This window comes from Pempheris klunzingeri, chromosome 3 (assembly GCF_042242105.1).
Source record: "Pempheris klunzingeri isolate RE-2024b chromosome 3, fPemKlu1.hap1, whole genome shotgun sequence".
NCBI lineage: Eukaryota > Metazoa > Chordata > Actinopteri > Acropomatiformes > Pempheridae > Pempheris > Pempheris klunzingeri.
The window spans coordinates 4,689,108-4,702,636 of record NC_092014.1 but is presented as its reverse complement, the minus strand read 5'-3'; the positions used below and the strand labels follow the sequence as shown (position 1 = coordinate 4,702,636).

The 13,529-nt window shown below is 42.0% G+C and overlaps 1 protein-coding gene across 2 annotated transcripts in view; it reads right to left on the bottom strand.

Annotated features, from left to right (window-relative positions):
- Nucleotides 1-1,362: 1,362 nt before the first annotated feature.
- mgat3b (beta-1,4-mannosyl-glycoprotein 4-beta-N-acetylglucosaminyltransferase b) overlaps nucleotides 1,363-13,529 on the bottom strand; it is a 52,249-nt gene continuing 40,082 nt past the window's right edge. For both annotated transcript variants that reach the window (XM_070828482.1, XM_070828481.1), the window contains exons 2-5: nucleotides 9,749-10,187; nucleotides 5,937-6,604; nucleotides 4,313-4,595; nucleotides 1,363-4,173 (exon numbers count right to left, since the gene is read on the bottom strand). In XM_070828482.1, coding sequence (XP_070684583.1) covers nucleotides 3,676-4,173; nucleotides 4,313-4,595; nucleotides 5,937-6,604; nucleotides 9,749-10,186 — 1,887 coding nt within the window. In that variant the 5' untranslated portion in view covers nucleotide 10,187 and the 3' untranslated portion in view covers nucleotides 1,363-3,675. The remainder of the gene's footprint in view (nucleotides 4,174-4,312; nucleotides 4,596-5,936; nucleotides 6,605-9,748; nucleotides 10,188-13,529) is intronic.

Below are 13,529 nucleotides of genomic sequence, written 5' to 3'. Positions count from 1 at the left end.
ATTCTCAGCTCTGTCACATTCACAGAAAGCAACAAATGACAGATTTGGGCATTTTATGTAAAGTTGGATGAGTAGAATTTAAGTGTAACTATAAGTAGTACAAAAACAGTTTTGTGATTTCTCCAATCACACTCCATCTGCTCTCCCTCACCTCTTATCCTATTGGTCTGCTATCTTGGTTGATGACCTAAGGCTGTTAGGGATCTCAGGAATTCATCAAGAGGATTGTTGCCATGACGATAACGGGGCAACAGGCCGAGTGAAGTAACCCCGGCCTGTCTTTCAGCAGGCCAGACGCCCTTATCTGGCATGAGTCACTGTTCATCGCCCGCAAACACGAATGACTTTAAAAGTGCACAGCATACATACAGATATGCGAGCACACACTGCGCACCAGATGTGCAGCCTGATTGCAGCAGGCTGAGAGTTGGGAGTTAAATCTGGTTAAATGCCTCTTGGCAGAGCTTAAACACAAATACACACCCCAACCCTTGATGGGATTGAACAGACAACCCCGTGGTAACATTTCTGAGATGATGTTCCTCTATACAGCATGTGGCAGCGTGAAAATGAGAGGATGAACTCATTTTTCACCAGACAGATAGTGTCGGCACATTTGTTGTGGTTTGAGGCCTTGAAATCAGGGGGAGTTTGTTTGTTTTTTGTATAATCAAATTAGATACTTCATTTTCAAAGTATCATCAATGGTGTCTTTGCCAGAAAAGCTCAAAAAGTATTTCAACATTAATCCAGGAGGGGTTGTATTGCAAGCATTTTTAAAATTTCATTGAGGCAAAATGATTAAATCTAAAATGTTCTGCAGTCGTCAAGTTTCTTACTTCCCTTTAAAATGTATCACCTGCTAAATTTTTGTTCCATCAATCATCATCTTTCCTAATGGCAGAAAATCTAATTTAGGAACAAAAAGCGTCACATCCAGCATTGTTGTTGTCTCCTCTCTTGTCTGATGTCAAATCCTATTTAAAGCCCGTTTCTCTGCAGCTCCTCCAGGGTTAGATGGGGGTTTGGCTCTCAGCACCAACACCAAACCCCTAACAGCTGCCGCCACAGACCGCGCTGCCATCGAGGCAGCAGCACAGACCCCATACAACTGTCAGCGGCCTGTTGGCTAATCCGCTTTCCTCACTATGAGCTCATAGCCATGAGGAGCCAGCACGGTGACCGACTGAGTCTCAGCTTTGTTATTGATTCTGTCATTAATTTCAACATACATTTCAGGGTTTTGGCTGATATGGTTGTGCAAAGGGACTAAGTGATATGTGAGGAGGTTGTGGTTCAGCGTCTTACTCAAGGGCACTTTAAACAAGGTGAAACTGGTGGAGGTCAGGCAAAGCATTCTGTATTGAAATATTCAGTATTTCTCCAACTGAAATTACAGCTACAACATCACATACTTGCCTTCAGGTTTTTTAAAATATTCTCATCTCTATCCTCACTCCACAGCAACTTACCCATGAAATTCTGTATTCCTCTTGAAGAGCTGTTCACTTTGAAACAGCATCTAGCCTGAAGCTGAGGTAAACAGTTTCTATAAAGCCCAGGCAGGTCTTGAAGAAGCAAATGCTGGGTGCAGTCAATTCACAATATAAAGAAAAATCAATATATTTACGGTTACTTGTTACTGTGTGCTTCCTTCTTTCTCAACTGCTCCCTCAAATTGTTCATATTGCTGCTATGCTTCCATTGCCCTTGACAAGAATGTAATCCTGGCCTGAATGCTCACCAAATTGTCCACAACATCATCAAAGTCTGCCAAACGATGTGGGGTGGGGAGTCAGGCATCTAGCCACATCGACAGCCGCTACGGTGGGGAGAAGGCATGAGCGCTCATGCCTACATGTTCAGACGATAGTGATCTGTGGGCACAGGGAAGGCATTGCCATGGTAACGTCTGCCCTGTCCTGTCCTGTCGAGACGTGGAGAGAAATGAGGTAGAGAGAAGATAAATACACCCCTATTACAGAAACGGGGCATTCTTATGAGGATTAAGAGGAAATAGATACACACCCAAAATGGAGTGTGAGAGCGTGTGTGTGTGTGTGTGAAAGAAAGTTAGGAAAGAGCTGCAGATTTTAATATTTTTGAGGGACACGGGGACATGTATAAAGAAAGAGCGAATATAATTGAAATGAAGAGAGAAAGCAGGCCTTGTTAATGAGGATTAAGAGGAAACCAACACCAAAGGAGGAAAAAAAAGTCACTTCACTGGCATGAAAAGAGAAAGAAAGAGGAAAGGAGACACACAGAAAAAGCTGGGAAGAGTCACTTTCAGAGAATGGGTGACTGACAGCTGTAGAGAAAGAGGAATATTTAACCAAGGGGACCTACAGTCGGCATTGACCTTGTCTGAATGCTGCAGCCTGATGTGAATCCACCCACTCATCTTAACAACACCCATCCCCATCTCCTGTTTCACATACTTTAGTTTCCAAGGAAACAAAGTCATCTCGGTTGCTGGAAAGACAGAGAGACGAAACTGAGGGGTGATCTTTCCCCAACTGGCCTCAATTGTTCTCATTGGACGAACAATAACGGTGAGTTTCATCCATCTCGGATGCCATCGACAGGGTATGATTTATTCAGAGCTGTCTGTAAGCTCTGAGGGACACACACATTCACACACTCATCCCTGCAACACCCGTGCATCAGCAGGCGCTATGGGAAAGGAAACGTAGAGATTTTCATCACCGCTCTCTTCCTCCCTCATTATTCTCCTTTCTTTCCTGCCTTCTGTCTCGCTTGTGCTGTTTTCCCATTTCCCTGTCTTTATTCCACGTCCCCCCCCTGATGATTCTTCCTCGCTTTATGTTTCCTCTCGCTGATCTTGCCCCCCGTTCACAGCTCAAAACCTCCCAATATGATACAAAGACAGACCGCACACACTTTTTGACAAACACAGACTGGGTTTAAGGTGCATGTGAATGAGTGTGAATACATGAATGAGCCCAAACAACTTCATCTAATAACTCCTTTTCATTTGGCAGTGGGTACTCCAGCGGGGCTTTAAGTAGGATTTACAATTTTCTACTGAGACCCAAGAATAACGTAATATCTGAAGGTGTGTCCGTTTTCTGGAAGGAGGTCACCAAACATGACAGGAAGACATCTGAAGGTGTAGAGTGAAGTGGGAGCGTCAGCCAGTCCGTAAACGTTAGTAAACCCAGTCAGAAACAAAAAAAAAACAATCCTCCGCTTCGTTTCTGGTCTCCACAGGTTTCACACAACTGCGAAATATCCCTCTATTATACTTCGAAGAGGCCCCATGCTCTCAGACAGCAGGCGTATTGGCTCGTGTGAAGAAAGGGATGACAGGGGCGGGGTGACAAAAAGAGAGATAGCTTGGCTCCTCCCCCAAAAAGGGAGGAATGAGGAAATCTATAATTTTGTTTATCCAGTGGTTGTATCCTCTCAATGATCTCTCTATAAATCCATGTTGGATGTGATTCAGTACTCCCTTTTTAGACCCCAAAAATAATGATTTTTTTAAAGAGATTTTAAATCCCTGCAACATCAGTGCTGCCTTGTGAAGATACATGTAGTATCGCTCCAATGAGAGATATAGTTCGTCAGTACCATTACGCCCCCCAAAACTCAGTGCTGAGGCCTCACTGGGGCCCTACTAGTTATTTCACTTATCTTTTCCAAGATGGACTCCTAGCCCTCACTCAGTCTGGACTCTTTGTTGTAAGGGTTCTCCAGGAGGTAGTGATACCTGTCATAGTGCTCCAGCATGTACTTGGGGGCGTACATGTGCTCTTTGGGGTCCACAGGGGGATATTCCTGCAGGGAGCCATCGAACCAGCCCCCCGTCCTGATCAGATCGCGGATGTAGTTGAGGTCGCGCTTGTCCTCGTAGTCGCCCCACCGCGGGAAGTCTCCGTTCTGCGCCGACACCAGCTTGAAGTAGATCCCCTCTGGCGTGAAGCACCAGGAGCAGTGCCACCCGGCGAAGTGAAAGGGGCTGCCCACTGACCACTGCACCAGGATGTGGCCTGTATCGTTCTCATACTTACGGAAACCCGGCATGGTGTAGTACTCGCGACGGCGGAGCTTGATGCCATCGCCATCGTAGACGTCGCGGAGCATTCCCACCGTGCAGCCTGATACCACCTCCAGAGAGCCAAACTGTTTCCAGAAAAATCCATACAGTGACTGGATGTTTGGAGAGAATAGAAAGACACCAGAATTATAATCAGATAGCATTAAATATGGCTCACTTGTTGCATTTGTTCTTTTCAAAAAACAGAGACCAATTTCATGCGTGTCACACAAGCTGACATATCGCTGCTACCTTGCGCATGTGGATGGCAAAAGGCTCTGTCCAGCCATCAAACAGCTTGAGGAATAGGAGGCCTTCATGTGCTGGGATTTCGTCCGCGTCATTGATGACAAAGACATCGTCTGTTCTTACGCCCACCACCCTGGACATGCCATTGTGTGTCAGGAATGTACGCAAGTAGTCATCAGCGATCCAGCCGTCCTGCCGACCACCTTCTGGGAAGTGGTCGAGGAACACGTACAGGATCTTGTGGCGTATGTAGTCGTACGTACCATTAAGGAGGAGCCGCAGGAAACTGGGGAAAATTACAAAGTAGTTAGTAGATTCTTTTATCAAAAGAAACTTTAAGCCATTGGTTTCCACTGTTTTCCATTCGTTTTAATTTGTTATAAGACTCTTAAAGTTCACTGGACTTGAATCAATCACAGTGTACTGTATTTTTTGCCAAGGTTAGATTGTCCTTCTTTTGTTATACAGTACAGAAGATCCCCTATGGAGTTTTGGACTGCCATGCACTTCAAAGCAATATTTAGCTCATTTTGCTTGCATCCCCTGCTTTACAGTACATTAGCTATTCTAATGATTGACAGTCTTTGTATACCAAAACGTGCCAGCAAAAGGTGGTGAAGAGGGAGATCGTAAAAAATGCATGTCTCAAAACATTAAAGAAATTACTTGAGGAAGGAAATGAAAACACTCAAAAATCTGTACAATTCCTTGTGGTGTAAAGAAAACTCCTTAGGATATTTTAACAGCCTGCTTATTGATTTCCATACTTTACACAACACAATGGAAACCAAAAACTGCCTGGAACAGTAAGAAAAACACATTTAAACTGTTGAATACATGGAGATTAGCAAAGCTGTGCAGCACAGAAAAAAAGACAACAGGCAGCAAAGGTCCTTGTTTGACAAATTATGCCTTTCAGTGAGAAAACCCACTGTCCATACAGCAAACTGACTGAAAGAACAACTCAATTAACCTGTTGATATGCATAGCAAAAGAGATTGTTCAGTGAATGTAGCCGCTTTCATGCAGTGTCACATCCTATGATTGAACACACCAATCTCTCCCTCCAAGGCTGCACGCAGAGTCAATCATGTCGCTCTTGTCATAATCTGCTGTAAAATTGCTCCCGAGGCATTTCATGTTGTTGCCAAAGGAGCTTCACTGTAATTGTTATTCAGCACTCTGATACTCAAAAAGCATGAAGGTTGGCTGTAAACAAAGACTGTAAGCTGTAAACACTGACTACTCAATGCAGCAGCAGTGTCACAACTTGGCAAAAACTTTTGAATTTGCTACTGATGAATATGAAAAATGGAGCATAAATGAGCTTCTACAGTGACCTCAAATAAACTCATTTATCTATATTAAGACTTGACGATGATTGAACAAGTTTTTCATGATATATATATACTTCTGTCAGGACTGCACTGCACTACAAGTCCTATCATCGTGCCCTCTTTACCTCTTAAAACCAGCTTAAAGTTTGCTGAGCATGCATGACAATGCTACACTGGCAGGAAAGAGTCATCTACTAAACTACTGAGCAATTCATTTGAGGACTACACATATTGCTTAAATACACTTTAACTTGATCTCAGCCACACCAGTCCAAACAATGGTGTCTTACCTCAGAGGCCGTTTCTCTCCATAGGCAGTAAAGTTGGACTCACACACGAGGAACAGATCAACAGCTTGGGCAAGCTCATGAAAGCGCACATGCAGCAAGTCAAACTCGTGGTTAACGTTGATGGCATTGATCACCCTCCGTGGAGTCTCTCTGGGTGTCAGCCGTTCCTTAGTGGGCAGATTGGAGTGGTATACCATGGTAGGAACTCCGCAGTAAGGTCCGTGCCATCCCGGCCGACACACGCACTTAACCAGCCGTTTCCCGTTGCCCCTGGCCCTTGCTTTGGCTTTTGGGGCTATGGAGGGCTGCTGCTGGACCTCCAGAGGTTTCCTTTGGCCAGCTGCCCCAGCTCGAGCACCTTCCCCTGCTCCATTGGCCACAGATGACCCTGATTTTCCAGAGTACTCTTTTGGGGTAGCCACCTCAGTCCCCTGCCTGAAGCACAGGGCACCGGCTTTGGTTCGGACAAAGTACGGTGTTTTGTCATTTTGAAGGTGGTGGGTGCGTGTGTGGAGGTCTCCCATATTTTCTAGGGGATCTAGAGTTTTTTCCTTAAATAACACCACCTGATGCTCTTTTGCCACCAATGGGACCTCTGGGAGGTCAGGCCCGGCAGGTTGTTCTGGGTGGCCAGGGTTCCCAGGCTTCAAAAGATCTTCAGCTCTCTCCTGAAAAGAAAGACATAGAGGAGAGAAGGTGACTTCAATTTAAAATCAATGCCTTCAACACGTACATTTTACTGTCAATGATAAACCAAGGAATAGCTTGAAACTCATGGGTATGAGGGTAAACTACATTGGAATTCATAATTACACAAACATCGAATGTAATTTTTGTTTTGTCCTATAGTCCGCTATTTTAAATACCTAAAGATCAACTGACATGCTGAAACTGTGTGTCTGTTATGACTTCCAAAGGTTCATATAAACAATTCTCGTGTAAGAAAATTTTATTTGATGCTGTTGTTATATAAAAGTTGCTATGAAACTGTGAGACTCTTGAACACCTTGAAAGCAATGAAGTTGATGATACCAAATAAAGAACAAATACTCAGCGTCTTTGTGGATCAACAGATGAAGGTTGGGGAAAGAACACATTTATCTTCTCTGGTTTAAACCAAATTTGCCCATTCTGACAACTAAAGGCGATCCAAGTTCGTGACTTGTCGGGAGTGATGGTCAGTGCAAAGGATATCCCATCCCAAGCATCCCACTAAACTCACAGACTCAGCTGTTAAAAACATGTTTAGTGGGTACAATGCAACATGTAAGAACATGCGAAGAACACAGATTTATTCAAACACCAGAATTTGAAGTGAGGCCATTACATTAAAACATTAGATTCCGCATAATAATGCATACTTGTCCTTATGGTCCATGAAATAGAATAGAAACTTGGAAACCCATGTCCTACAATCTAAGCACTGGTCAAAATGATATTTTTCTTTTTTCTGATTACTGCTACTACTAAGAATCAAGCCTATTTCACAGCCTGTGTCAAAGTCTGTTTTCATAATTGGCTTTTTATACTCCCTAATGTCTACAAGTGGATTTTATTACATAGTGGGGCGAAGCAATGGACATTGGAACTTGGTTACTAGGTAAGGTATCTCAAATGTGAGTGAATGAAAACAAATACTCAGTTACTGTAGTTAATGTTTAGAAACACACACAAAAAAAAAGTGCAGTTGCCTCAGTCACAGCAGAACAATGGTCACCTTATCATGAAAATCTTCACATGAAAGCAATTACTTTTTGAGAAATACAGTTTAATGTTGACCAGAGACGATGCACGACCATATGACCTCTGATGACTGATTACAGAGCAGTTTCCTTCATCTCAAAGGTTCCATGAACATAAATGTGAGAATTTGCTGAATGTTGGAGATTATTTGCACAGTGGTAAAACAAGAAAGAGCCAGTGTGATAAAAAAAAGGATGACAGCAGGACAAGGTGAAAGAGGATATGCCTTCATAATGTGTGGTAATATTTCATTAGATTTACTTCAAGGGGGTTATGACAATATTTTACTTCAATGTGAACAATGTGAATTGTGCTTCTATTTTTCTTCTGCCATTCTAAAATGCACTCTCATGAAAATATGTTGTTTTTACCCACTTTGTTTCATCAAAACTAATTTGAAGTTAAGCCTAAAAAAAACATTCTTTTAATGAAATGACACATATCACAAAGTTCATGAAGCAGTACATTTCTGCAGGATTATTTTCTTCCTGTGGTAAATGAGTTAAAATAAAAAAAGCTTTATGTGATCACAAGGAACTGGAGCCTCTTCCACACATGCTGGGCACAATGTTGCTTGTATATCACTATCAATATAAAAACAACACTTAAGTTGTGCACAGTGAAAAAGAAGTTTGACTCAAGAAGTCTGAACTTCATGTTTACAGTGATGATTTATCAAACTATCTATTTATAACTGCAGCAAATGAATTCTTCTTCCTCTTACAAGAGGAAAATTATCCTTGATATGCACAAATAGCAGAACATAAAGTACAGTGGAAAGGAGATGATGACGTGCATGATGAACACAACCCCTAACAGGAAAAGTGATATAGTGGGAGATAAATTCATAGTGTATAAATTATTCTGACGTGTCCGAATCTGTAATAGCATCCATGCTGATCCCCCAGGGTGTTTATGCAGAATTCACATGGGTCAGTGTGATGTATTGACTTTTTTTCTCTTGCAAGGTCTGGCATCACTTCTTTTGCCTCCACTAAATCATAGTATCTTGAGATGAGCTTCATTCGACCATCAACTTGCACCGTAAACAAATGAACTCTACATCTTGCAAAAGCACTTCTCCTCCACTCATTTAAAAGAGAGCTTGTTTGAAGGTTTAGACATCAGCTTATCATTATATTAATCCTTAGGTTTTAGAATTATCTCCACACAAGCTCACAGAAATCAATTTTACAGGTGTTGACTTTTATCCCAGAAATAAAAAAACACTACTTATCCAATCATGCTGTAAGCTTTTCTTTTGTTTTTTTTAGACCCACACCATCTCATCATATAGCTGAGACATTCATTCCAGCTGAACAAGTCTCCTTCAGGAGAATGTTTGAAGTGATGTAAAGCCTGCATACAATGCAATCTAATACAACAAAACAGTCCTTTAGTAAATACTAACTTCAATCAAATCATCAAATCATCCATCCATCCATCACTGGGGGGGGGGGGGGGGGGGCTGGAGCCAATCCCAGCTGACTTTAAGTGAGAGGCGGGGTACACTCTGAACTGGCCACCAGTCAATCACAGGGCCAACACACAGACACAGACAACCACCCACACTCATACTCACACCTACGGGCAATTTAGACTCACTAATTAACCTGCCCAGTTTCAGACCTGGATTCTAACCACCGCTCCACCGTGCTGCCCCAATTTATATAATTTTAAATTAAAATAATGTGCTGTTATCTGTGTGTATTATGTGTGAATAATTCAAATTTCTGCCTCCCAAGGTATGCCAAATCTACTGAATGCTACATTTCTATCTTGTTACATTAGACCAAGTTGGACTTGGTAAAAATGCAACAAAATATAAATTTTCAAGGGAACAGTGTTGTTAGTTCTTGGCTTGGGAAAATCCAATATAATACCACCACAACATAGAGCTTCAAAATCATTCAGTTTCAAATCAATCATCAGTCAACATACTAGCAACTAAAAACATCTGTTTCAACAAACATCTACTCTGTGGTAGTATTTATTGCAGGGCTGTTGCATTGCATTTTATCTGGTCACCCAATATGCCTAATGTTATAGTAAAGGTTTATTCATCTCACCTCATTCGGAGAGTCTCCTCGCTGGTTCTCCTCCGGTTTCTCCCAAGGGTGAGGGGGCGCCGGCTCCTCTCTCAACCTCATTTCCAGGCCGGCGCTGCCAACGATTCCAGCACCTCCAACAATGACACCCCCAATCCCCAGACCCATCCCTCCTCCTCCCACAGAACCTGCTACGGCTCTAGTTTTGGTGTCCAATTGATGGAGAACGGGTAGGGGTGGGGCCTCTTCAGGGGAGGCGGGGCTGAGTGGGGTGGTGGCCACACCCTTCTCCCTCCAAAAGAACCCAGTGACCATGATGAAGGATTTGATGTTGGGATATGGGGCAGAGAGTTCGCGCAGCAGGGAGACGTAGTGGAGGGCCTTGTAGTAATGGAGGAAGGAAATGACACACAGGCCCACCGTGCACAGCAAGAACACCCTGTGCCGCCGCATTTTCATCCTGGAGAGAGAGGAACAGGAGAAACGAAGAAACATGAGTCTGACAAGCAGCATAAGAAAAAAATGTCCATTTAGGAATAATTTCTCTGTGGGTGAACCACAATTAACATAAAAGTAATGGCCTCAGGTTTATTAAAAAGGCAAACAAAACAAAAAAGGCATCAAGGTATCAAGTTGGTTGTTACTTGGCGAAGCAATAGTTCAAATAACAGAAGTAAATATTCAAGTGCCTCGAGCCATGACCCTTCAAGCTAGCTCAAGTGCAATGATGTTTGCCATTTTTCAGCATGTTGTCTTCTAATTATAAGAAAATAGCTGAAAAGGCGAAAAGATATTCTTCAAAGGGGAAAAGTTAGGCTAGGATCTAGGCTAGGCTGTACATAGATAACAGAGTTAGCTTGCTTTGTTTCTGGATGACTTGACATGAGCATGGGACTTCTGTTCTCCAAAGCTGGAGTCAAATTCAGATGTTCCAGACAGTAAAACAAGTTTCTATATTATACAGACACACATTAGCAGCTATATAATAGAACACTAAGGAGCTACACAACCATATATTTCCCTTAGTGGTTGGTGGAGGCCAAAACAGGGATAAAACAAGAGTGAATACTTGACGTAATTTCAACATTTGAATACAAACCTGAAAATAAATGCTAATTTTGCTCTGTATCTGCTAAATATGTAAATGTGCAACTGTTTGTCAACTTTAAAGGTTGATAACGTCACCTTGACCCCCAAAAGTTTAATTTAGTTTCAGCTCAAACCTATAAAAGTGCAGGCTTATTCAATAAACATGCTGAATCTCTGCTTACGTGCATAATCGGCCACACTTAGAATCAAAGTCCTGTTGCTGGCAGTGCTATGGCCTGGCTCTGCCTAGTGAGCTGTACATAATTTATGCTGATTATCAAGTTGATTAAATGATTTGATTTAATTTCCGTCCTGTTGCTTTTTATTATGGAGGATTAAAGGGAAAAGGAGGCATATACAGAAAAGAGTGAACAAAAGAAGAGAAAAATCAACATTGTCTTGATATCATTATTCATGCTGACTTTTTGCTTCTCATGGACGGCTTGCTAAATGTGCTTGCGCTGAGAGATAGGGAGACCAATGAGATGCAGGCTTACTCCTTGCGAAGTCGTCTTCATAATGTTCAAAAATACCTAATCTAGTCTTGTTATACACACCCACTCGATCCAATCCCCATACATTTTCTCTGTTACAATAAAAATAATAAAAATATTCAAAAAAAGCATAAAAATGGACTCGAAGCATATCGATGTCAGCATCTGTCTTGGCTTTTGAGTGGGATTTCCTTTTTAGCCAGGCACAGGCAATACGATCAAGGATTGGGGACGCTCAATGCTTACGCAGCAAGATTTATTCTTGCCCTCTAATCTATCTTCAAAAAATCTTGGACATCTGAACACATTTAGCGCACAATGTGCAGGGGAAACGAAAAACAAAACACTGAAGCAAGGGAAGGAAAAAAAAGAGCCGACTCTGCCAGTGACCTCCCAGCATGCATAGCATGAATCTCAAGTAGACTGTTCAGCAGGTTGAAATCTATCACTAAAACAAATACTACTTCATCGACAAGAGACCATGGGTGTCTTCAATTAATGGTTAGAAATTAATGGTCGTCTTCAGTGACACTTTTCTCCCAAATCGTCTTTTTCCAAAATTTCAAGAGGTCCTTGAGTAAAAAGAATATGTGAGCAGTCCCAAATGAGATGCGGATGCTCATTTCAGGTCATGTTGTGGGAAGAACACCATCCCACGCTCCCCGTGTCTTCAGTAAACAAGCCCTAATACTGCAGCTCTGGCGGAAATGTGCAACCATATATGGATAGAGATGTATTATGTTGTGTAACTACTCCATCTCCTCACTGAGATGCTTCACTTCTTTTCCCAAGATGTCAATGAAGTATACATAATACCTTAGTTTACAATCATACATGGAAGAGAGGATAAGAGAGAAGAGGTGATGGGAGCAGAGGGCAGAAAAGCAGAAAAAGTCAAAGGAAACTGCTGGTGTTTGGTGTGTTACTGAAGCACTGCGCCACCTCGTCTCCCACTGCCACATCCTCTCTGCAGCTCTTTCAATTCCCCACCATTATCTGTCATCTTCAATTCCCCCTCACATTCACTCCCTCCTTCACTCCACTCTTCTGTCTCCCACACAGCTCGCCATGAAAGACAAAGAGGAGGAAGTGAGGGGTGAATAAAAGACTCATCTCTCTTTCTCCATGAATACACAGAGAATTGAAAAAAAAAAAAAAAAGCAGTGACAGTGAGGGAAGCAAAAGGGGTTTTCTTTCTTTCTTTTTTTTTTTTTTTTACAAAAACCCACTGATATCTACTGCATGTCAGGTTTGGGGATAACTTGATGACAAGTCACAGATTAATGCACCGAAGTATTTCTCTCTACAAAGGCTGTGAAAAAAGCAAATGGCATGAAGCCACAATCTTTTAACAGCATTGTGACACAAAGTATTAGGACAGTGCTGGAAGGCATGCACCCGTGCCAAAAGAGTTGATGCAATGTTATAATATATATATTTATAATAAACAGGTTTTTCCAAGACAATCAAGTGGGGTTTGTTTTCGGAAAGCAAAGTCCAATGTTTATTACATTTAGCTGATGTAAATGTACTAAACATTGTACGTATTCATATTCATTTCAAGGTTTTAAACATTTAAAATTAACAATGCAGTTTTGAATTTGGTGTGTTGGCTCTTCTTGTGTGTTGTAACAAGTTTGAGTAAGCTTGACAGTGACAGTCCCTGAGCAACAACATTCGAATGAACATGAGAGAATGAACACAGAGAGAAATATCCCAAAGATGAACGCTAACGCAAGAGGAGATTTCATTTGCAAAGCAGCAGGTACGGCGGGTGAGGAGCAGTGTGAGAGCTGGAGTACGCAAATCAAAACAGCACACGTTTGATTATATGGACCATCTAGAGTGAGCCTGGTCATAGAAATGTGACAACAAAACAACATCATAGTGGAACATGTGACAATAAAACAGCTGTTGTGCTGCCTTGACTAGTGTGAGGAAGTGTGTAAAGCAGAGAAATGATATGCAACAACTTGGGAGTACAGAAAGGTTGCATGCCAAATTGCGAAATAATTAGATCAGAATTAGTTTAGAGGAAAAATATGTCCTGATGATTGATAGTCATATTAATGCTAAATTTAAAAAAGTGATTCTGGCAGTATTGGTGAAAAAAAAAAGAGGAGAAATCACAGAAAATAGAGAAAGGGGAAAGATTTGCACCAGGACTGATTTATTTACCATCACCACTCCACACACCCCAGCAACCCAGATACAAAGGA